Source organism: Ctenopharyngodon idella, chromosome 24 (genome assembly GCF_019924925.1).
Source record: "Ctenopharyngodon idella isolate HZGC_01 chromosome 24, HZGC01, whole genome shotgun sequence".
Lineage (NCBI taxonomy): Eukaryota > Metazoa > Chordata > Actinopteri > Cypriniformes > Xenocyprididae > Ctenopharyngodon > Ctenopharyngodon idella.
The window spans coordinates 27538635-27563781 of record NC_067243.1 but is presented as its reverse complement, the minus strand read 5'-3'; the positions used below and the strand labels follow the sequence as shown (position 1 = coordinate 27563781).

General features: G+C 39.9%; 7 protein-coding genes across 8 annotated transcripts in view; 1 reads left to right on the top strand and 6 right to left on the bottom strand.

Annotated features, from left to right (window-relative positions):
• LOC127506793 (transmembrane emp24 domain-containing protein 6-like) overlaps window positions 1-25147 on the bottom strand; it is a 292092-nt gene that overhangs the window by 95274 nt on the left and 171671 nt on the right. The window lies entirely within an intron of this gene.
• LOC127506776 (uncharacterized) overlaps window positions 1-25147 on the top strand; it is a 348308-nt gene that overhangs the window by 160881 nt on the left and 162280 nt on the right. The gene's annotated exons all lie outside the window — the stretch shown is intronic.
• On the bottom strand, window positions 5893-7155 carry LOC127506897 (histone H2B). Its single transcript, XM_051883740.1, has one exon. It carries the CDS (start codon window positions 7034-7036, stop codon window positions 6662-6664), a length of 375 nt encoding a protein of 124 aa, XP_051739700.1. The 5' UTR covers window positions 7037-7155; the 3' UTR covers window positions 5893-6661.
• On the bottom strand, window positions 7725-8127 carry LOC127506918 (histone H4). Its single transcript, XM_051883764.1, has one exon. It carries the CDS (start codon window positions 8087-8089, stop codon window positions 7778-7780), a length of 312 nt encoding a protein of 103 aa, XP_051739724.1. The 5' UTR covers window positions 8090-8127; the 3' UTR covers window positions 7725-7777.
• On the bottom strand, window positions 10501-11032 carry LOC127506845 (histone H3). The gene has a single exon (XM_051883679.1). The coding sequence runs from the start codon at window positions 11008-11010 to the stop codon at window positions 10600-10602; it is 411 nt and encodes a 136-aa protein (XP_051739639.1). The 5' UTR covers window positions 11011-11032; the 3' UTR covers window positions 10501-10599.
• On the bottom strand, window positions 11544-12712 carry LOC127506830 (histone H2A-like). Its single transcript, XM_051883663.1, has one exon. It carries the CDS (start codon window positions 12371-12373, stop codon window positions 11885-11887), a length of 489 nt encoding a protein of 162 aa, XP_051739623.1. The 5' UTR covers window positions 12374-12712; the 3' UTR covers window positions 11544-11884.
• On the bottom strand, window positions 12846-13597 carry LOC127506816 (histone H1-like). The gene has a single exon (XM_051883648.1). It carries the CDS (start codon window positions 13544-13546, stop codon window positions 12926-12928), a length of 621 nt encoding a protein of 206 aa, XP_051739608.1. The 5' UTR covers window positions 13547-13597; the 3' UTR covers window positions 12846-12925.

Genomic DNA, 25147 nt, shown 5'->3' with positions numbered 1-25147 from the left:
GAGTTCATATAATGCAAATGGATGGGTCAAAGTTGATGCTTCAAAAACCATGCAAAACTAACATAACAGTAATTCATACAACCCCAGTGAATGTATCAATGTCTTCTGAAGCAAAACGATATGTGTTTGTAAGAAAAATACTAATAAACTAGTTTAAACCTGTTGAACTAAAAACTATTTCTTCTGACCAACTGTCATATGAGTACACGCAAATGTCAGCACATTGTGACGTGCAATGTAAGCGGTGAAGTGCACGGTGTGAATCTTGTGAGACGTGACACAGAAGCACAGAGGACCATCCCTTCTTGCACATTTAAAATATTAATAGTTTAAAATATTTTTCTTACACCTATCGGTTGTGAAGCAAGAATGTCATATACATCTGGGATAGCATGATGTTTAGAAAATGATAATTTTCCTTTTTGGGTGAACTATCCCTTTAAGACTTTGCCTACCTCTGAGTGGTCAGCTTCTTCAGGAACACTTATGGTCCTTCGCCCCAATCCTGCCTGAAGGAGGATAGCATCTTCATTTGCTTTTGGTGTTCAATCTCGGTTTTTATCCAGAAGGAAGAACTGCACTGGAGTTGACTTTCGACCTCTTTTACTGTCCAGTTTTCCTGCCACTTTATAAAGCCCAGGAAATGCTCTGTGGAAAATGCACATGAAAAAGACATGAAAGAAGAAAATACATTTTACACAAAATAATGTGTATGATAATATTAAGGCCAACAGTCACATCCTAGGTGTATATGACATTCTTCTTTCAGACAAATATAATCAGAGTTATATTAAATAATAATGTCCAGAGTAATCCATGCTTTATGATGGGAGTGGATGGTGCCCCAAATTCTAAAGACAGAAAAAAAATGCACTCATCCATTATAAAAGAAGTCCAAGCGGCTCCAGGGGGTTAATAAAGGCCTTCTGAAGCGAACCAATGCGTTTGTGTAAGAAAAATATCCATATTTTACTTCTACTTTCTACTTTTACTTCTACTTTTCTACTTGCCACATAATTAGACAAGAAATATTAATCAGAGTTAATATTTTATTAGCTAATTAAACGCAAAGCTTCCGCGAAGAAAAACAGTTCTAAAGACACTAGTTTGAGTAAAACGAGAGCGCATTCATCCAAGGTGTGATAAGAGATAGGGGAGAAGGGCCGGATGAGCGGTCATTATAAAGCCTTGCTACTGACCACGGTCATTATCAGATATATAATGTTGCGACTGACAAATCAGAATCAAACATTTCGGAGAGTAATAATACAAATTTTAATGTACACTTAATTTCCAAACCTGGCCATATTCTGCTGCCCCTGCTGTGCTTCCCCAGCCCCAGGGGTCCTAGGGCCTGACTGGCTTCCTCTCTGAGCCTGCATTTCATCTACATAATGAAAACATGTAGAGGCTGAGTAGTGGATGGCCCTTACCACAGTAACAAGCTGTTTAACTATCTGACATCTAGCTATCTATACGCTTACCATTTTGTGAAACACTAAAGTTCCTTTCAACATTAGCGTTAGATGGACCTGCGTTCAGGGTATCTCTCAACAGGTACACTAAACGCCTTGCAGCGTTCTGTATTTCAACCTATTTACAGTTATTATCAAAGACAGAAAACACACACACACACATATATATATATATATATATATATATATATCTTACAGCTACAAGAAATTAAGTAGGAATTTAGAAAGAAACCGTTCCTCTTTACTGTCTGCCATTTTGTCGATTCCCAATCTTCCCGCATTCTGTCTGTCCTCGTCCAACAACAGCCAATCACAAGAGATTTGAAGAGATGCAGCCAATCAATACAGGATTTGGCCAGCAGCTAATAGCATTTGTTAACAGGAAGGTTTTTTTTTTTTATGCCCCGCCCCTGAGTGTCAAAACTGACTATTGTACGTGAAGATTTCAGCTGCGCGTGTGTTTAGATCAGATCCCCGTGCCTGTGCAGAAAGGAACTCGCGCGTGTGGGACCTCTCAGGACTCGTATCGCAGCTTTGTTATTTCTGCTCACGACTTGTGTAATTTGTGTGCACAATCATTTGTTTTGTGCTCGAGTTTGGGATTTGCGAGTTCTGCAGGTTTATATTTTACGTGCGAGCTTTGTCTTGGTGCTCACACTGTTGTTATTCACTTGCGTGTTGTATTTATGCGTGTGCGCTGTTTTGTCCATCATTTAACGGCATACAACGGAGACACACAAGCTGGGGAGATACACACTGGAAGAGACACATGCTGGAGACACACAAGCTGGGGAGACACCCGCTGGAGACACACAAGCTGGGGAAACACACTGGAGACACACACCTGAGACACACACCTGAGACACACAAGCTGGAGAGACACGCGCTGGAGACACACACATGCTGGGGAGACACCCAAGCCAGGGAGACACACGCTAGAGACACGCGCTGGAGACACACAAGCTGGGGACACACACTCTGGAGACACACAAGCTGGGGAGATACACACACTTGAGACACACACGCTGGAGAAACACACGCTGGAGAAACACAACACTGGAGATCTGGGGTTATATTCACAAAACACCTTAAGGCTAAAAGTAGCTCCTAACTTGTCAGTTTTGGAAAAACTCTTAAAAAATTATGTTTTATTAACAAAGTTCAGGAGGAGCAATGTTCAAATGATCTACCCAGTCAGCATAAGAGGAGGCCTATAAATATGTAACAGACTCACCAATGTTCCTCAACAGTTTTGTCAGCATCACTCCACCACCCTGTCTCCTCACACTCACCTGGTTACTATCCTAACCAAAGATACAGGGGGAGTACTCTGGGTTCGAGCCAATACCAAGCTCAGAGCCCTCTCCTCGGACAGCACACCAAATACACATTGAAAACTCTATCTGATTATTTGTAAGTGTGAACTCGTGAATAATGGGCGTGTCAGTCCTAAATTTAGCACTCCTAAATTTTTGCTCTAGTATTTCACAAAGCATTTTAGTACTAAATCTAGCTCCTAAATCTGTGAAAACTTAGGAGTAGTCAAGAAGACTCCTACGTCACTAAGACCAAATCACAGACAATCCTAAAATGGCTGTTGCCGGCAATCTGCCACAGCAATTGGCCCAAAGACACTGTACACCATTGAGGTAAGAGAGACTTGGGTGCTGAGCGTGGTCTTCATGAATGTAATAAATATTTTTGATTCATAGATTTTAATCTGCGAAGACATAACATAAAGGTTAATTTATGTACGGGCAAAATGTATTGAATAATGGAGAATAAAACATTGTGGTTAAGTTGAAAATAATGTCCCATTGTCTGCGCCAACAGCCTTGTGGGGCAGCTCGGGTGACCCGAGTTCAGTTCTGGCTCATGGACCTTTCCCGATCCCTTCCCCCCTTTCTCTTTCCCACTTCGCTTCCTGTCTACTCACTGTCCTATATAATGACACTTACAAATGATCGAACAGAGTAAAGGAGTAAAATAAGCGTATTTGGCGTACTGTCCGAGGTGAGGTTCTGAACTCTGAATTTAGCCCAAACCCAGAGTACTCCCCCCATATCCTGAGAATAGGAACCAGCTGAGAGTGAGGATTCGGGCTGGCAGAAGGATGCAGAAAAATGTCAAGGTAACTAGATGAGTTGACATCATGTTGACATCATCTTTAGCAACGAGGTAAACTACCCTTTATCTTAGCTTAAAGGGATAGTTCACCCAAAAATGAAAATTACCCCATGATTTACTCACCCTCAAGCCATCCTAGGTGTATATGACATTCTTCTTTCAGACAAATATAATCGGAGTTATATTAAATAATGTCCAGGGTAATCCATGCTTTATAATGGGAGTGGATGGTGCCCCAAATTCTAAAGACAGAAAAAAAATGCACTCATCCATTATAAAAGAAGTCCACGTGGCTCCGGGGGGTTAATAAAGGCCTTCTGAAGCGAACCAATGCGTTTGTGTAAGAAAATATCCATATTTCAAACTTTATAAACTCTAATCTCTAGCTTCCGCTCACTGTCATAGGCGTGTTCACGAGAGAGCGGCGTCCCAGCTTGTGACGTAGGACGCATGGTCAGTGTGAGCTCCGGTGACGAACACGGAAGTGCAGAGGAGAGAGCAAAACAAAATACCGGTCACAAATTAAAAGTAGAAAATTATGATTTCTTAAGAAAAATGTCAGAGGATTTCGATATAAGCCAAGAGAAGACTTTGTTTTTTGCCCAGCCATATTTGTTTGAACCGGAGTATACTGATTAGGAACTCCGGGAAATGGAGGAGGCTGCAGCAGCAAAACAAACTGAAAAACTGTTGGCCGAGGCATGTTTACATTGTCGGAGTAAATGCCAATCGCTAGTAAAAACCACGTTAGTCACATCACCAAAAACAGCAGGCTAAGAGGGAGACAACATACCCAGATAGCAAGCAGTAAACAAACCACGCAACTGATCGAGAGAGCGGTAACTCACCCATCTGATGAGCCGAAAGTAGTGGAAGACGCAACAGGGTAGAGAGCTCGCAGCAGCCCGATGACAGAACTTGCAGGCAGTAAAAATTGCAGTCAACAATCAAGTCCAAAGCACCAACAGTTAGAATTGGAGTAATCTGAAAAGCACAGTAATCCGATGGTGATATAGAAATACAAATAAAGCAGTAATCCGATCAGTGCAGAAAAACATACAAACAAACAATCCAGGTTTGAAGCGGCAACCAGTCACGCACAGCGCTCTGCATCTCCCCTTGATGTTGGCGCACGTATTCTCAAGACTTTAGCTTTGTTGAAGCAACCCGGATATTCACAAGAAATCAGCATTTTAACACTAATAAAATGTAGAGTATAGCTCAAATAATTCGCTTCTTCACATGGATTTCCTTTGCTGTACACAACTTGGTTCTCGCGAGACTAGCATATTCTCACCGGAGCTCAGGCTGCGCATGCGTCCTATGTCACAAGATGGAACGCCACTCTCTCGTGAACGCGCGTACGACAGCTAGCGGAAGTTAGAGATTACAGTTTATACAGTTTTAAATATGGATATTTTTCTTACACAAACGCATCGCTTCGCTTCAGAAGGCCTTTATTAAGCCCCCGGAGCCACGTGGACTTCTTTTATAATGGATGAGTGCATTTTTTCTGTCTTTAGAATTTGGGGCACCATCCACTCCCATTATAAAGCATGGATTAGCCTGGACATTATTTAGTATAACTCTGATTATATTCATCTGAAAGAAGAATGTCATATACACCTAGGATGGCTTGAGGGTGAGTAAATCATGGGGTAATTTTCATTTTTGGGTGAACTATCCCTTTAAGACTTTTCTCTATTCCTTAGTAAAAGTTGACCTCAGCAGCTTTGTGAATAGGTTTTAAGGAGATTTCTATTTAGGAAAACTCTAAGGGGTAAGATAAAATGTTTTGTGAATATGGCCCCTGGTATGTAGTCCACTATTTATAAACAATACCAAACAATGAACTGAGAAGCATTTATAGCTGTCTTGAGAGGCTGGATGGGTTGTAGGTGCAGGTGATTGAGAAGGTGTAGGTGGGAGTCAGGAGGGATTATGGGAAATGTAGTGCACAATTGACAGGAGAGATTGTGATAGTTTATATGACTCCCCATTTATTTTAATTGGAATTCCTAGATGTGTGTGTTCTGCATTGGGGATGTTCTATAGTCTTGTGTGTGTGTGTGTGTGTGTGTGTGTGTGTGTGTGTGTGTGTGTGTGTGTGTGTGTGTGATATGACAAATATGATAAGTCTATTTTTAGTGGTTTCAAATGTTGACTGGATTTAGTGTGGTTTGAAAACAAAAAAAAAAAATGAAATCACCCTTTTCTTTATTTTACACAAACAAATGTGATTCTCAAATCTGAAACAGCGTTTTGAAATGTCTCTGGAGTGTCTCTGCTGATCTAGTCCAGATATATCAAGGCTATGTACTAGTGATGCACCTAAATTAATTTTTTACCAAAACAACAAAACTGAAATTAAAGTTTTCATTTAGGTGGAAAATGAAAATAAAGACGATTTAACAAAGTAATTAATGAAACTTTAATAATCAACACTCATTAACACCAAGTTGTACAAATATTTAAACTGCAAATTCTGGTTGGGTACTTGGCAACCCAGCTACTTATCAGTTATTTATCAAATGAAAGTGTGTTGATTTGAATTCTCTACTGCAAAAAGCCTGACTTACTCAATGTATCATTTCATGTATATAGATTACAAATACAAATATACAATGTAGGCTACATGAGTATTTTCTTTAGTATCTTCCGTTTATGATACGATTTTGCCTTTTACCTAGGCAAGTACGTGTGAGCCATAGTTAGGCCAAATTTCAGTCACTGTTTAAGTCATCTGCGGTCTGTGATTGTCAAATACTTTTATCCTGCATGTAGCTTACTTTATAAGTTTTTGTTGAAGTCACTAAACTACTGGTAAACCATTAGAAACTCACATCAAGAATAAACACATCAACATATTGTATTTTTGTATGTTACTTATTGCAGCGGTCCTCAAACCAGTTCTAGAGTACCACCAAAATGAAACTACGGAATCGAACTTCTACTGAAACTTGTCACAAGACATGCCGCTAAAACACTGAAAGCTCTTTATCTGAGAAAATGGGTGGCTCTTAAAAGAGCCTTTGGGGTGGTTAAAGTCACATCACACCTCATTTGGAGCTGGTGTACTTGGTCACTGCCTTGGTGCCCTCGGACACGGCGTGTTTAGCCAACTCTCCGGGCAGCAGCAGACGCACGGCGGTCTGGATCTCTCTAGAAGTGATGGTGGAGCGCTTGTTGTAGTGAGCGAGACGAGACGACTCACCGGCGATGCGCTCGAAGATGTCGTTGACGAAAGAGTTCATGATGCCCATCGCCTTGGAAGAGATACCGGTGTCAGGATGAACCTGCTTCAGGACTTTGTAGACGTAGATAGCATAACTTTCCTTCCTGGACCTCTTACGCTTCTTTCCTCCCTTACCGGCGGTCTTCGTGACGGCCTTCTTGGAGCCCTTCTTAGGCGCAGACTTCGCTGGTTCAGGCATGATGCTGTTTGTTCACAATCTATACGAAACAACGTAAAGGCAGGAGCAATACAGAGGTATTTATTCACTGCCCTATGCTAATTTTCAAAGAGATACGGGACTATCAGATAGCCCTCTTTTAATAGGCCAAACCCATAAACTCGTATTTCATTGGACAACTCAAAGCATCACGAGCGGAATGAGAGCCAATCACATGCGCCGCCGCCAACCGCTCAATGTTTGAACTACACCCTGACTGTTTCCTTTGATTCGTTTCCCGCTCTTTTATTATTAGTTTGAGAAAATAAACGGTTCTAGACAACTATTGTGAACCATCTTATACGTTTGAAACCCTTGAAGGAGTTTTGGAGGAAAAAGACCATTAACAGTCAGACACCCTTTAAAAGCAGTTTTTGATCGGAGCCTCATTCACAAAACTGTTGAACCATTTAACCACAAGGATAATAAATATAAACCCATTTAGGTGAACTAAATATCATCTTCGTTAATGTTTGCTTTATTTTCAGTCATGTTAACTTTGGAGCTCTGATTTAACTTGCCTTTTTTTTTTTTTTGTGAAACACCCTATTTTAAGTTCATTACATCGCTAAACATTGTGTAACACAAAAGATCTTAGTGTGCCACTTATATAGGTATCATTTATCGAATAAACGAGTTTAATTATAATTGCCTCTTTGTGACAGAGTGGGTGGCTCTTAAAAGAGCCGTTGGGTTTGTGTAGTTTTTCCTGATTTCAAGAGTTTAACCTCCAAAGCCGTACAGGGTGCGTCCCTGTCGCTTCAGCGCGTACACAACATCCATGGCGGTCACGGTCTTTCTCTTGGCGTGCTCGGTGTAGGTAACGGCATCGCGGATGACATTCTCCAGAAACACCTTCAACACTCCGCGGGTCTCCTCGTAGATCAGACCGGAGATACGCTTGACACCGCCACGGCGAGCGAGACGACGGATGGCGGGTTTGGTGATTCCCTGGATATTATCACGCAAAACTTTACGATGACGCTTGGCGCCTCCTTTCCCGAGTCCTTTACCGCCTTTGCCTCTTCCAGACATGTTTAATACAACTCTACCAAATGATGATAAAGAATGGATGATGAGTGTTACCAGGAGGCCTTTTACATTTGCTTACAGGACCTGAGAGAAACCAACGCCGCGTCACAAGGCGCAACAAGCCTCTCCCCTCTCCTCAATATGGTTCGAGCACAAAACAATGTGATTTAACCCTAACACTGATCTAAGGAGGCCTGTCCTTTAACATTAAAATCAAGTTTTATAAGATTTATTTTATAAGATTTACAAAGAGAATATTATAATAACAACATATCATACACAGAGATACTGAATGACAATGAAATGTGTTAGTCTAGACTGAACTATTTCAAGAGTTGTAAAGTAGCCAACTTGTACATGTTTTGGCAGACTGTTTGAAGATACAGTTTTTTCAACTGCTTACACACATTTTCAAAACTTTGTCTCTTTTTTTCAAAACTTTACACACAAATCCAAGAATTGCACACAAAAATGCAAAATGCCTCACATCTCTTGCAAAATGAAGCACTGCATTCAAAATATCACACACTTCTCAAAAGCAAACATTTGTCTTACTTTGCAAACGCATTTGCCATAATATTATATTTTTGGATATATCATATACACACTAATATTCAAAACCTAAAGCTCTTCTTTCATGAGCTCCTATGTACATTTTTGTACAAGACTGAGAGTAATTGGCATTGAGATGTTGAAAATTTAATGGTAAGCAATAAGCAAGACTGAAACCAAACTTTTTTTTTTTTTTTTTTGCTGTAAGCATTTGTGGTTGTGAATACGAAAGAAAAGAAATACATCAACCATGTGTAGTTGGAACAAAAAAAGAAAAGGAAAAAAAATAGCATAATTTTGAAAAAGGTGAATATTTCAAAGGAATGGTGTGTATGTGTGACCTGGTAGGGGACCAAATGTTTTTTGACTTTGTGGGGACATTTTTTACAGCAAGTCCCCATGAGGAAACAAGCAATAAGTAAATCATACAAAATGATGTTTTCTGAAAATCTAAAATAGCAGAATGTTTTCTGTCATGTGAAGGTCTAGTGGTAGGGTTAGTGTAGGGGGAGCGTGCGTGCGTGCGTGCATGCGTTGGTGGGCGAGATGTTTGGGTATATGTTCTCTCTTGCATATCCAACCTTGGATGGAGGCAGCATCAGTGTCTCCACATGCCTCCTCCATTGCTTAAAGAAGTGTTATGTTGACATAGGGACTACAATCATGCACTTTCCAGCACCATGTGAAGAAAAAAAAAATCCTCAACAAGGTTTAGAAAAGATGAATATAGAAGCAAGTAGACAACAGAAAAGTTGTGCAAAACCTATAACTTGACCTTTGGCCTATTTATAGGCCTATTCTAAAGCCATGATTTGCTGGTGTTAATTAAAGCAATGAGTGTTTGCACATGTGAGGAGTTAGTGTGAGGCACTGATGAATTAGTGTGGCATTTTGATTGGTTGTGTTTGAAAAAGAAAATCAAGATACTTCCTGTTAGATTTTTGTGTGTTACATAGAGAATTGTGTGTTGTGTTTTGCAAAAAGTGTTTTATGAAATTGAAAAATGAGTCAATGACTGAGAATTAGTGTATGGTTTTGAAGAATTGGTTTGTGGCTCTGGTGTTTGAGTGTCAGGTTTCAGAAATTATGTGACAAGTAAGGACTTTGTGTGTAAGCAGTTGAAAAAAAAACTGTAAAAAGAAGTGTCAAACACCTGGGTAGAAGGTCACTGGTTAAAAACTGTATAAAAATGAGTTTTTTCACAATTGCTAAAACACTAAACTCCATTCTCTGAACCAAATATTCAATGGCCCAGCCTAGACCCATTTATCGAAGAAAAAAAAAAAAAAGAAAAAAAAAAAAAGTCTTTCTGTAAGACAGACGCTGTTTGCACATCTTGTGCACTCTTTTTGCAAAACTCTAAACACATTCTGACCCACTTACACTGTGATGCACTTGTGTTAGAAAACAGTAAACACAAGTGGCAAAATTAAACACAACTACAACACAATTATTGTTTACAAACAATGGCTCAAAAATGTGATCAAACCAGCTGCTCTGGATGCTGTTTATGTGGTGTCTAAGGAATGATCTGTAGTGTTAATATATTGATTGATGTGTGTTTGATCTGAAAGCATTGTTTGATTTTGAGAACAGGTGAAATGATTTTGAGGCAATTGATTTTACCAGAAGAGTCAGGGGGTTTTGTGAATGTAATTTAAGGATTTGGATTTGTGTTTAATGCTAAGGAAATGGGTGAAGGTTTCAAGAAATGTCTTAAATTGTGAAAAACTTTGTGGAATTATACACTATTTTTTACTATTTGTACAAATATTCTTCATTTAAATACATAATCAACTCTCATTTTACTTAGTAATAAACAGTAAAATTTTGAGGTAGATAAAGCTAGTGTTAATGCAACTTTCGACCCATATTAAGCGTTAAACGGGAAATTTCCTCGTTCAGTGTAATTTTGGTGGCTCTTAAAAGAGCCTTTGGGGTTTGATGTGGCTGATGCGGGTTTAGGCGCGCTCTCCGCGGATGCGGCGGGCCAGCTGAATGTCCTTGGGCATGATGGTGACCCTCTTGGCGTGGATGGCGCACAGGTTGGTGTCCTCAAACAGACCGACCAAATAAGCCTCGCTGGCCTCCTGCAGGGCCATGACAGCGGAGCTCTGGAAGCGCAGATCTGTCTTGAAGTCCTGAGCGATTTCTCTCACCAGCCGCTGGAAGGGCAGTTTGCGGATCAGCAGCTCGGTGGACTTCTGATAACGGCGGATCTCTCGGAGAGCCACGGTCCCGGGCCTGTAACGATGGGGCTTCTTGACGCCGCCGGTGGCTGGAGCGCTCTTACGGGCGGCTTTGGTAGCGAGCTGCTTCCTTGGTGCTTTGCCACCGGTGGATTTACGAGCGGTCTGCTTGGTTCTTGCCATTGCTGTAGTCTTTTTCTTTCTGTCCTGCGTACGCTGGAAATGCGCATTTATGTTACACGCCTGCTTTTAAAGCATTGCGGTGCCATGAGCTCACAGTGTCTCGGGTGCCGAGGCTTGTGATTGGCTAATGTATGACGTACGCTTATGACTGCTAGCCAATGACTGAACGCTCCCTCTTTCAAACAAGCAGAGGGTTTCCCGCTCAATGTGCTTTGATCTGTTTAATACTTTGCGCATCAAACAAACGGTTTACATGACACCCCCATAGGTTTTATACCCACATTGTTGTATTTATTTGTTCTAAAATACTCGCCTTAATTCCTAGTGGTTGTGCAGATTTTGGATCAGAACAGAATCACATTATAATCTGTATAAAAGCTCTGCAGCCAGACACCAGAGTCATCCGTCCCGTAAATACATATAGCAGCGTGCGGCGGTGATAATAAAGAGCAAAAGACCCAGAGTAACATAGACCAATTTCTGTTACCCTGACATGATACGCATATTGCTTTTTATTTAGAATAACCTATTAAAATAACATACAGTACATTAGCAGAACCTGGCAGACATAACTTTTAATATTAGGAGACATGGGTGGCAATCCTACACGCCTCCTAAAGAACTATCTCTACAGAAACATCAGGGGATCATAATGCCCTTATAACAAGAACGCATACATATGGGTTTATACGATATTATTTGTAATCGTTAATGCAGAGCAATCATACATTTGATTGGCTTAGGACTTTTTTTCTCCCCCTCAATCAAACGGGTTTATGCCTGTAAATGTTAACAAAGAAAAGCGCTCTCTATCAGATAAAATGGGTGGCTCTTAAAAGAGCCTTTGGGTTTTAATGAAACCGACTGAATCTGTTTATTTGGATTTGGCGGGTTTCTCGGTCTTCTTGGGCAGCAGCACAGCCTGGATGTTGGGCAGCACACCACCCTGAGCGATGGTCACTCCGCCCAGAAGTTTGTTCAACTCTTCATCGTTGCGTACCGCCAGCTGCAGATGACGGGGGATGATACGGGTCTTCTTGTTGTCCCGAGCGGCATTTCCAGCCAACTCCAGGATCTCAGCGGTAAGATACTCGAGCACAGCCGCCAGATAAACAGGAGCACCAGCACCGACGCGCTCAGCATAGTTGCCTTTGCGGAGAAGCCTGTGAACACGGCCAACGGGGAACTGCAGTCCTGCCCTGGATGAGCGAGTCTTAGCCTTGGCTCTTGCTTTGCCTCCGGTTTTGCCTCTTCCACTCATTTTCAGTCCAGATAATTTACTACAAGCTTTGCAGACTTTAGTAAAAGAATGAGTTTCCGTGGCTCCACTTACAGTATTTAAACAAGAGTGCCAGTCACCCATTGGTTTAGAGTCTATAAAGATTCAAACCAATCACTGAACTTCCCTCCAAAGCCCAACCCCCTTTCTGGCGGGAATAATTATGCATACGTTTTTGTGACGGGGATGAAACCACTGAAATATTTGTTATAGAAAACTTACAAGTACAAAAATGGATATTGTTCGCCGTTCCTACCAAAAGTGCTACACCTTTCAGACTGTATATTCTGTGCACGTTGATCTGATACTGTACAGTATTATGTTCCTGTTGTAATATTGGAGTGTTTTCACTGTTGTATTGTTACAATTTTCCAGCGGAGTGTTGCGTGTAAATATTCTGTCTGTACTTAGTTCTACAACATCGCATTTGGATTGATCACTGTCTGAACACATAAAAGCTTATAATCAATTTCTTATATGTAGAAACGGTTTATAAACTATGTTCTGATTACAAGAGTCCAAATCACATCTTGTTTATCTACTTTCAACACTATGAATATACACGAGTTTCGCTCTTTTTTCGGAGTTAGTGGGTGGCTCTTAAAAGAGCCGTTGAGAAAAAAAACAGTAAAGACTTTATTTCTTTTTGGGCGCTGCCTTTTTAGGCTTGGCGGCTTTAGGCTTTGCTGCCTTAGGTTTAGCCGTCTTGGCCTTTTTGGGGCTCTTGGCTGCTTTCTTAGCGGCTGCTGGCTTCTTTGCCTTCTTGGGGCTCTTCGTCGCCTTCTTGGCGGCTGTAGCGGCGGGTTTCTTGGCCTTCTTGGGCGATTTCTTTGCGGCGGGCTTCTTTGCCGCTGCGCTCTTGGGCTTCTTGGCAGCAGCGGGTTTCTTGGCCGCGGGCTTCTTCGCTTTAGGAGCCGCCTTCTTGGCCGGCTTCTTCTTGGTCTCGGCTTGCTGCTTGTTGAGCTTGAATGAGCCCGAAGCGCCGGTCCCTTTGACCTGCACCAGGGTGCCTTTAGTCACCAGGTTCTTGAGGGCGATCTTAACGCGGGAGTTGTTCTTCTCCACGTCGTAGCCGTTGGCGGCAATAGCCTTCTTCAGGGCGGCGAGGGACACGCCACTCCTCTCCTTGGATGCGGACACAGCTTTGACGATGAGCTCACCGACGCCTGGACCTGCTTTCTTGGCTTTTGCAGCTGACTTCTTCTTGGGCGCTTTGGCCGGGGCGGCAGCAGCCGGTGCTGGAGCGGTTTCTGCCATCTCTCTCTTAGATCGGATCTGTAGTCTATCAAACTCTGTCTTGATTTCAGTAATGAACAGCGCTCGTGCAGCGCAGCGCTCTTAAATAGCACATGAGAACCTTATAGACTCAACCGCAGTGCTCGGTGTCTCTGTGTCTATACGAGCCTCTCGCGTTTGTGTTTTCTTCTCTTACATTTGGGACAAAACTGGAGTGGTAAAATAGTTTGTCGCAGTCAAAACAAAGTGAGCACCGAGCAGAGGTTCTGAGCTTTCACTGGAGACTAAAATACGCGGAGAGGAAATGTTTCTTTTGCCTCCGTCAGACCAAATCCAAGGCGAGCATCAGCCACGGGGAAAAGCCGCGTGTACATTTGAGCCCTCGTTTTAATGGAAACGTTGATAAAAGCCTGAACGCGTCCGCTGTGTGTTCAGCAAACAGTCTGAATGCGACTTTAATGAAATCAGCATTAGTGAGGGGCGTGAGGAGGCTTTCATACAGCTGTTGTTTTGGGCAGCTTGAAGCACACGAACATCATCCGGAGGACCCGAGTCTGCTTGTGACTCTCCTGTCTGGCCCTCATCTTCGCTCAGCAGATCTGTCCTTATAATAATAATAATAATAATAATAATACGTCTCATCACGCAAATAATGTTTTAAATTTACGTTTTCATAAGCTGATGTACATCATATCAGTTAAATAAAAATGTAAATTGTCATATGTTTCACTTTTTTGTCATTCATCTCAGTTTTCGCCAAGTGAATGAGGATTGTGTTGAAGCTCATCTGAATGATTTGCTCATTTAAAGTAAGCCATAGCAACTTATTTTTTCTAATTTCCCTCCTTGTTCTAGCTTGCACTTTTCTGGACAATGTTTGAAACTTTGTATTGCTGCATTTCTTGTGCCATTGCCTCCTTAATACGGTGTTCCTTCATAAGTCTCTTTGGATAAAATCATCTGCTAAATGAATACATCTAAATAATAAAGCACAGGTCACTGATTGTAATTTTGTTATATTCTGATTTAACCACTATTAAATGCTAATTCATTAAATAGTCGTATTATTTACACTATATGTTTGATATTTGCACAGATGTTGGGGTTTTGGTCAGGCTATATAGTAGTTTCACTCTAACTCTAAACAAACACACTAGATCAAGATAACGAAGGTGTTCAGAATTACACAGGCGGGTTTAACTGATTGGTACTAAAGTCTGAAGGACACTGAAACTGAAGAGCTGATGTTAACTACAATGATGTTAAACTAAAACTTTGAATTTAAGCATTCAACAATTCAAAATGTAGTTTTGTTGGGCCTTAGCTGTTTAGAAGTTTATGACTTATTCCTAAAGGTGTTTCTTGGATTCGAGAACATCAGTTACAAGGGTTTTCCGATCCAGGACAATATTTTCTTTTTTTCTTGTGAAATGTGGCTCTCATGACACAATAATTATACATTTTTCTCATGTTTCACTATGTTATTGATGACATTTTTGAGTCGTGAGGATACTTTGTGCCTCACACGTAAAACCAAATATACACTATACATCTCTAGTGACTCATAATGTAATGACTAAGCGTAATGTAATAACTGCACATAATAAATAATAATAATGATAAATATTACAATATTAGTATAATAAAAATGTTCATAATGTAATAATTTCCTCAAAACGTAATAAAATCTTGAGCTCATAATGTAATATTTTTTTTCATTATGATAAATATATTACATTATAAACTCACAAAAAAATTATGTTATATTGGCAAAATTGTAATTGTTTATTTTTATTTTATTTTTATTTTTTTTAACATAAAAACATTGGTTTTCCCTTACAGTACATTTTTAAAATCTAAGTCTTAAACTACCTATGAAATGCACCATATTTAAATATTCATGCAATTATTATTATTATTATTATTATTACTATTATTGATGTTGATATTATTATCATGGTACTGTAGGGAACAGCACATTTCAGGGCCCAGTTTATGGTCAGTCCCCTCTCTGTCTGTAACAGTGGACAAAGGTTTGCTACATTTTGATTGGATCTTGGTGGACTAACACAAACAAACTGTCCAACGCCATCAGATAAAGATGCAAGGACAACATCCAGACACCTCTTAGAACAGGGGTTGGCAATTAAGTTTGGCATGGTGCCAAAAGAAATTTTCACCATTAGATGGTGGGTCAGAACATAGTCAAAGAATAATTTGAATTAATTAATGAAAAATGCAACATGAATTGCCTGTGACAGACTGTTACAGTGTCTTTTGTAACTGGTATTGAGCTGTTACTCTGTGTTAAATTCTGTAGTAGGACAGTCATTAACAAAAAGCCACATTTGTGTGGCGGTGTCCGGGTTTTACACTGGACAAATTAATAAAGCGGAGTAGTGACCTGGCAAGTGTCTTCATTCACCAACTTGCAACACAGACCGCCTTGCCAAAACACACTTATGTGGGAGATGCGGAATGGATAAAAATAACTCAGAAAATAAAAGAGGACTTGAATAAGCCCATTAACTGCATGTTTGAGTCATGCTCTTAACGAACTATGTTTTATTTCCTCTTTCCATATTGTGAATAATAAATGTGTATCATTTTAATTTGCTTGTTACACAATGGAGCCTAACTTATTGTAATAATTATTTGATGTAGCCTACTTTTACACTCAGAATTATTCCCTGGCATCCTCACGTACTAAACTGCATTTATTTAAATTGTTTGTGTGCTGGAGGTATGCTATTATTACGTCATGTGCAGATTTATGTTAACATTTAAGCTAGCTGGTGAGAGAAAATGGCACTATCAAAGAGTCTAAAGAGGAAAGTTGATAGTGAAAATAGGGCATACAAAGAAGAATGAAAAGACAACTATGCGTTCATCATACCTAGTTTTGTGAATGCAAAGCCGTTATCTGGAACGAAGTTGTCACTATTTTCAAAGAATATAACACTGACGCGAGCGTTTTGTTTTTGAGGTTTTTGACATAGTCCAAGTGTTTTACAGCGGTTGGTTTGTCGCGTTCAGTGTAGACAGCTTTTAGCTGTTGCGGCAAAACGCGACGCGAAAAAAGTCGTGTCAGGTGCACGGTGATAATATTAAACGGCACCATGAGACGAAGATCTATTTCAGAACCAGCCGCTATCAAAATAACATGGCTGCGGGTGCGGGCCAGATATTATTGCTGGCAGGCCCGCAGGCCGCCTATTGCCGACCACTGTCTTAGAAGGAAAAACCTCTGGTACCAAGCTTGGGAAGGACAGGACTCATTGGTCCACATGCAGTTTCTGCCCTTCACTCATCGACTAATTCCTAAGGTTGGACTGTGACCGCCGTAAAAATTCCTCAGGGCCTCAGCAGCAGTGGGTGAAACAAAGAGTGATCACAGTGATCCATTTATAATGGAAACCTTGAAAATGATGTATTCTACAAACATTTATTTCATACTTATTCACAGAAATAAGTATTCTCAGTGACAGCTCTTTGTAGTGCAACATCTTACACCAATTCAGCTGTTAATGTACAAATGAATGAGTGCATGACAGTTCAATCTTTTTCCATCATGTTTGGTCTCTGTTTGTTTAGAATATTGCAAAAGGTATTCTGGTGGTGGTTTGGAAAGTGTGAAATGCATTGGTAAACTTAAAGACACTTTAAAGTCTTTCAGCTTTGTAATTTATGCAAACGAGTTCCACAGGGGAAAGAAGGGTGGGCCACACTGTGTGTGTGTCCTTTGATGCCAGCAGCCAGTCACAGCACTCGAATGGAGAAGCACCAAATGATGTTTTATTTATTGTATGTACTGGTAATAGCAGTCCTGGGTATGGCATTAGGCAAAGTACATTGTTGTATGTTGACAGACCATGTTTTAAAATATTTCAGGTACACAATCTGGCAAATATTGAAGCAAACAATGAAAATGATCTAACAAAAACCTGCAGAGGTGAATGGGAGGATATGGGCTTTTTGTTGTAAATCTTCATAGAATTTCCTCTAGAAACAGATTGTAGTAATCTTGTTCAAATATTAGGAAATAATTATGTTGGCTTAAGAAATGCAACATATTGTTAACCTATTTGAACATTATTATTATTATTATTATTATTATTATGTTCCGAGACTAAATTAGACAAACGACTAAATTTTTAAACCTTAAAATTAGCCCAATCTTTACTCACCCTCTAACCATCCAAGGTTCTTCTTTCTGATGAACATAATCAGAGAAATATTAATAAATATCATGACCCATCCGAGCTTTATAATGGCAGTGAATAAGGTTCACGAGTATGAGCTGAAGAAAGTGTCTCCATCCACATCCATCCATCATAAACGTACTCCACACGGCTCCGGGGGTTAATAAAGGCCTTCTGAAGCGAAGTGATGCGTTTGTGTAAAAAAAAAAAAAATCCATATTTAACAAGTTATGAGGTAAAATATCTAACTTCCACCAGACTGCCTTCCCTATTCAACTTACGGAAACAGTGTAACTGACGCGACGCCAGTTCACACTTTTTTCATAACTTGAAAACGGAAGGCAGTCTGGTGGAAGGTAGATATTTTACTTATGTGTTCATCAGAAAAAAGAAAGTCATATACACCTAGGATGGCTTGAGAGTGAGTAAAGCTTGGGCTAATTTTCATTTGAAAGTGAACTAATCCTTTAACTCCTTCTAGATCTTTAATGATACAAGCACCAAACACAGACCTTAAGACTGGTCTGAAGTTTGTTGCTGTCATTTGTAACTGATCAGACTTAACAGTTTTCATATAATTGGCGATCAAACAATCACAAAATCCCACAGACTTAAATTGGCTGAGAAATATTAATGCTGTCCTATAGAGGGAGCCACAGGATAAGCAATCTTTGAAGTCCACTCTCTTACTCTCTGTTTCCATCAGGTAAATGACAAAGACATGCATACTCAGAGGGAGATATAATCTCACAATTCTGAGAAATAAAGTCAGAATCGTGATATATAACTCTCAATTCTGAGTTTTTTTTTTTTTTTTGCTCAGAATTGTGAGGTATAAACACCTTTTCTATGCCTTTTTATACCTTCTGACATTGCAAGTAAATGTCAGAATTGTGAGCTGACTTTTTTCCCCTCAGAATTTGACTTGATAACTTTTTATCTCACAATTCTGAGGAAAAAAAAAAAAAAAAAAGCAATTGCGAGAAAAAAAAGCCAGAATTGCACATTTATCCCATAATTCTGACATTGTAACTCCCATTTGCGAGAAAATGTCAGAATTGTGAGATAAAAGGTTGCAGTTACCTTTTATTTTTTATTTTTTTTATTCTATGGAGGAAACAAGCTTCCATACGCACATACAGTAGCTCATATATAATGTGCAGATTGCAAACAGAAACCTTCAGGAGCACAGAAACTTGTCAACGCTGTCCTGTGATTTACCACTAAGAAAACAGCTTAGAAACTGAAAGTTATAGCATATATTTTACTTTCTGCTACGTAACTAAAACCTACAGCTTCACTATTAGCAAAGAGATGCTACACTGATTAATTCACACACACAATTGCTCTTGCTGATGCATTCAAATACAGTGCTACTTTATCTGTATCTGATTTAAAAAAAGCAGAATCTGTAAGAGATGTAATGATCCATAGACAAAATATCTGATGAAAATTAGCTGTTATGTCATAGCAATAGAATTGTGAGCAGCATTCTGTCATATGCCGCAGCTCTGCTCAAGTTGACCTGAGTTCGAGTCTCGGTTCAGGCTTTTCAAGCCAACATCAAAATTAGTAGTTGTGTTAATAACATATAATGGATTAAGTAGATGTGTTTTAAATAACAGAAACAAAATAGATACTCATAAAGTATCATATCTATACTTTCAATAAACTAGTCTTTACATAATTCGTGATTACTAATTAGGCTGGCTAATTTAGAAAGTTTTCAATGTCAATATTGTTTGTGATTTTAAGATGTAATATGTATTTTCTGTTTACACTGTTGTATGCTCCTCTGTTATAGGCTGTGAGGAAAAACTCTACACACAGACGCTCTACACACACAGACAAGTCAATGCTGCTAACTGGCAGAGCAGAAAACATTAATACAGACGATTATTTTTATGCAAGAACCAGGTCAAGCAAAGACAATGATGAGCACTCTGAGCAAACACAGCAGTCAGACGCATGATTACACACTGGACTTTACTTGAGTTCTTCGACGTGATGTTGGGCATTTACTGTACGTAGAACTACTAATAATTTATGTGGATGCAATTTATAAACCTGTTAGATTTTGATGTTTTTTAATTTTTGAGATTAATAAAATTGTATGTTTTAACAATGCTATAGTTAAGCTTTTTTTTTTTTTTTGAATATTTAGGAGAACATTCTAGGAACAAAAAATAAAACTTCCTGCTAAAAAACTTCATAAGAATGTCAGGGGATAATGTTCTAACAATGTTATGACTAAACAATTTTAGAATGTTTTTAGAGAATGTTATCCTACCTTTTAAAAGTACATTCTGGGAACAAAAATAAAACTACCCGCTGAAAATATTATAAGGACGTTAGGGAATAATGTTCTAACAATGTTATCACTAAACATTTTTAGAATGTAGAATGTTATTCTACCTGTTAAGAGAACATTATAAGAACAAAAATAAAACTACCCGCTGAAAACATTATAAGAACATTAGGGAATAATGTTCTAACAATGTTATCACTAAACATTTTTAGAATGTTTTTAGAGTATTCTACCTTTCAGGAGAACATTCTGGGAACTAAAATAAAACTACCTGCTGAAAACATTACTAGAACTATACATGGTAATGTTCTCAGTACATTTTTAGAACAAAAAAATTCTAGCTGGATCCTGCTCCTAGTGCATTTAACTGCCATGCATTATATAGGCTATGGATTCGAGAATCAGTAAACAAGTGAGAGATTTCAGACACAGCAACAGAGTCGACACCGAGAGTCGATTCCTGTGCTGGAGTCGACCCCGACTCTGGGGCTATTCAGAGTCGAGGAATCGACTCTTTTGGAGTCGACTCCCCATCACTACTGTCACTTTAAGATCTGCCGCACATGACGTGGATCTCACGCGCGTCCCACTTCCTTCCTTTTGTTTAAGACTTTAACTATTATTAGGCTGCTCTAATGAGGATACTTGACAAAACGGACATTTTTGGCATTAGAGGAGAGTGGGGTAAGATGAGCCATTTTTTACTTATGTGGTCCTCAAGATAAGGGAAAATGAGGCAGAAGTACAATCTCCCCTCACCGGGGAGAGAAAATGGCTAATTGGGCCCAATTTGGACATTTTTACCTAGGGCTGCACTCACTTTTGTGGCCAGCGGTTTAGACATTAATGGCTGTGTGTTGAGTTATTTTGAGAGGAGAGCAAATTTACACTGTTATACAAGCTGTACACTCACTACTTTACATTGTAGCAAAGTGTCATTTCTTCAGTGTTGTCACATGAAAAGATATAATAAAATATTTACAGAAATGTGAGGGGTGTACTCACTTCTGTGAGATACTGTATATGATTAAACATCCTCTGGTTCGTATCAGAAAAGGATTTGGTGTACTTGTACACTGTTCCTATCAAATAAACTCGAAAATAAAGATAAACTAAACCAGTTGCGTAATATTACATTGAAATGACACCAGTTTATACTTCAGATTTAACTTAAATTCACTGGCTTATGGTGGGGTAAGTTAAAACGTTGGCTCAATTTACCCCACGACATTTGGCTCACTTTGCCCCATAGCTGCCATTTTAGGAAAAGCTAGCTAGCTTACCAATTCAAAATAATATTTAGCTAGATGACTTGCATGGTTTTGTACGTTGTCACCAATATGCATCATAAATAGTTTTAGACCTGGACAAATTTGCTTTGATGAAACAGCCATTACATCTGTTATGTTAAAATTTTACTTTGACAAGCCAAAAACAGTTTTTAAAGTAAATAAGCGACTTCCACTCCTCCCATGTGCTTCTCCTTTTCACAGTCTGGCAGAAATGATGGGTGGTTCTAAAATATATGGTCACATGAAAATAAAATGGTACGGTTGCCAAGATACAAGGGGTGGATCAACTTACCCACTGGCTCATCTTACCCCACTCTCCCCACGTGTTATTGTTCAAGCGTGACATTCTGGCACGCGTCTTTCTGTGTGTCGTGTGTGTGACAGGACATTCAAAGACAGTGTGTTCTCTTTTTTTCTCTTTTGGCGCACTTAAATGGTTTAAAAGCATTTGCATGAATAAGAGTGTGATCATATATTGTAATGCTCGCCAAAGGATGACAGAAAAAGCGCCTTTCATGTTCAGCCACGGCTGTGCATGCTCTGTCCATGAGAGAGCTCACGATAGCTCTCTCTGCTTGCCTGCTGTGTCATGTGATAAACAGATATTTATTAAACAAAAGACAAGTTATTTCATGTCATTTAACTCAAGTCCGAGTCAAGTCTCAAGTCATGAATGTCAAGTCAAAGTCAAGTCGCGTCTTTTATTAATATTTGTCAAGCAAGTCTCAAGTCCTAAAATGTGCGACTTAAGTCTGACTCAAGTCAAATCATGTGATTTGAGTTCCCCACCTCTGGAAATATGTCATCAACACACTGGAGAAAACTGCGCTCGAAAGGGCAGTTGATGGTCGTTAGTTTCCCCCAGTCTCAGCCTCAGACGTCACGCCCACAGACGGTTGGCTGAATGACTGATGCATATGGCACACTTAAAGGGTTAGTTCACCCAAAAATGAAAATAATGTCATTTATTACTCACCTTCATGTTCTTCGTTCATCTATGGAAAAACAATTTAAGATATTTTTGATGAAATCCGATGGCTCAGTGAGGCCTCTATTGCCAGCAATGTCACTGAACCTCTCAAGATCCAGAAAGGTACTAAATTATGTTTTATTACCATAGTTCGGGAGGAGCAAGTCAAATAAGCTACCCAATTATCACATCATCTCAACCAGTTGTCAACAATCAGTAATCAACATATCTACCCAATCAGCATGAGTGCAGGCTTATATATAATCACAGACAAACTCACCTAAGGATCCTCAACCGTTTTCAGCACAGGTTTCGCCCAATAGCCGCTATGTCTGAGATTGAGCTCTTCCCACCTGATGATGAGTCCCTCTATTCCCAGAATCTTTCACCAAATCCCGCCATCCCAAGGAGCAGCCCTACGCCACCAGGTGCCGTCGCCGAGCCTCTGGCTCCATTGCGCGGACGCCAGACCATCCACTCCGCTGTCCACACTCCAAGACGTCTAGACTAGCCCTTACCTCCACCGGTGAGACACACACCTTCTTCCTCGTCGTCGTCTTCGTCATCGTCATCCTCCTACTCCATGGCCCAGCCAACCATTCCTGCAATCGAGAAATGGACAGTGCTGGGATTAAGGCAAGCATTGATCAGCGCGGATTTCCGCTTCTCGAGACGGATGAATAAATCTGAACTATATCAATTATACACTAACCTGCAGTGAACTTGCACTCCCTTTAAACCCTCATCTCCCTCTAAGGTCACCAATAAAGCGACTAAAATCAGCAAGGGTAAAAAACCACGTACCTCCCGAACCCAGTCTTCCTCTACAGCAAGACCGGACCAGCGCCGATCGTCAGGTAGGGGCAGTGGGCCTTCAGCGAGCCTGGGCCGGGCCCCAGATTCCGCCGCTGCTAGGCCGCACCCTCTTCCGCACCCTCTTTACGGCCGCACTGTATGCCCTGTAAGAAAATCTACCAATAAAAATTTAAAAAATAACTTGTCGACTATTTTACGTTTGTCATCAGAATTGTCTCAGCACCCTGATCCTGAATTTACTAAATATTTGCTGTCTGGTCTCTAGCATGGTTTTGAACCAGGTCTAGAAAGCATTCCCTCACAAAATATGATTTGTGATAATCTTCAATCTGCTCTAACAGAACCTGACACAGTGGACAACTTGATCGATAAGGAAGTTAATTCAGGCTTCATGATCAGACCTTTTGATATTCCTCCTTTCGAACACTTTCGTATCAGCCCTATTGGAGTGGCTACAAGGAAATTCTCCGGTAAAAAACGCTTAATAATCGACCTCTCAGCCCTGCACAATTCTCCGTTTCCAAGCATAAACAGCCTCATCCCACTTGAAGAATTTTCTCTTCACTAAAACGACATTGACCAAGCAATATCATTAATCAAAAATGCTGGTCGTGGTGCTTGGCTCGCCAAAGTCGACATTACTTCGACATTTAAAGTGATGCCCATCCACCAGGACTCTACTTTACTTTATCAAACAGAGTAAGACAGACCAGACCAAAAAAGGCCATTTCATTTACATCTTCAACCTCCAATCACCGATCCAACCGTACCAAACCCTCCAATCCTACCTTCATTTCAGAAATTCACAGATTAAATCCTTTTCCGACCCACTCTTCACAGATGATTCAAACCACCCAGTCACGTGTTTTTGAGCCCTCCCAATCTAAAATAACTAAACGTCCACCTCACCGCCAGTGGGGGCTTACCCGTCTGATCACAGTGAGTATTGACTCACAGACACCTTGAGAGCCCTCCCAGTCGAAATAGCTAAATCTTTAATTTTCCGCCTCCAAGGGGCCTACTCGACCGATCAATACTCGCGAGTATTGAACTCCCGTCGGACGCCTTAAGGGCCCCCTCGGCCGAAGGTCGAAGATTACCCATCCGATCGCCGTGAGTATTGAACTACCGTCGGATTCCGAAAACCCTCCTTGATCAAACGGTTCCAAAATTCAAACTGACTGAATCTCCAGTCACAGTATGAACACTTGTAAGGTTTTTCTCCAGTGTGGATCCTCTCATGTTTTTTTACAGATTTGCTGACTGACTGAATCTCTTGTCACAGTGTGAACACTTGTAAGGTTTTTCTCCAGTGTGAATTCTCTGGTGCTGTTTTAAATTGTTTGCTGTAGTAAAAGTCTTCTCACACTCAAAGCACATGTCTCACACCAATTTTCTGATGTTGTAAACTCTGCAGCAGTGAAAAACTTTTTCCACACACAGAACATGAATGTGGCTTCACTGATGATGAATTCCTGTGTGGGAGGAACCGATCTGCAAAAAAATATATCAGTTAATGAGTTTGTTTTTATACTAATTGACAAATCTATGAATTCATGTCCGTCTGTCTATTGTAAAGTAACTGATGCTAATTCACAAATTAATTTATTGCTCACCCAAAACATTATTCTGTTTCTTCATTTAAACATAGTCAGATATCTAAAATTTGGAAAATAAAATAATGTAAATTCTTCCAAATATAAATAATTTGTAAGCAAATCAGTTGTACGCATAAAGACAAAAATAAATGTACATGTAATAACCAACAAATCCCCTCTGAAGTCTGTTGACACCAATGAAATGAGTTTTAAGTGTCAATTTACAGCAGATATGAAGACATCAGCATAATAAATGAGGTGAAAACAGGAACTATTGACATGAAATAAAGAGTGTACACATCACGGGGTAGTTATTTTTAAATAAACTAAAAATAAAATAAAAATAACTCATACAGAATGTTCCCTAATGGTTATTTTTAGATGATTATTTTTATAACCATCAATTAAAACTTTGCAGATGTTTTTTTTTTGTTTA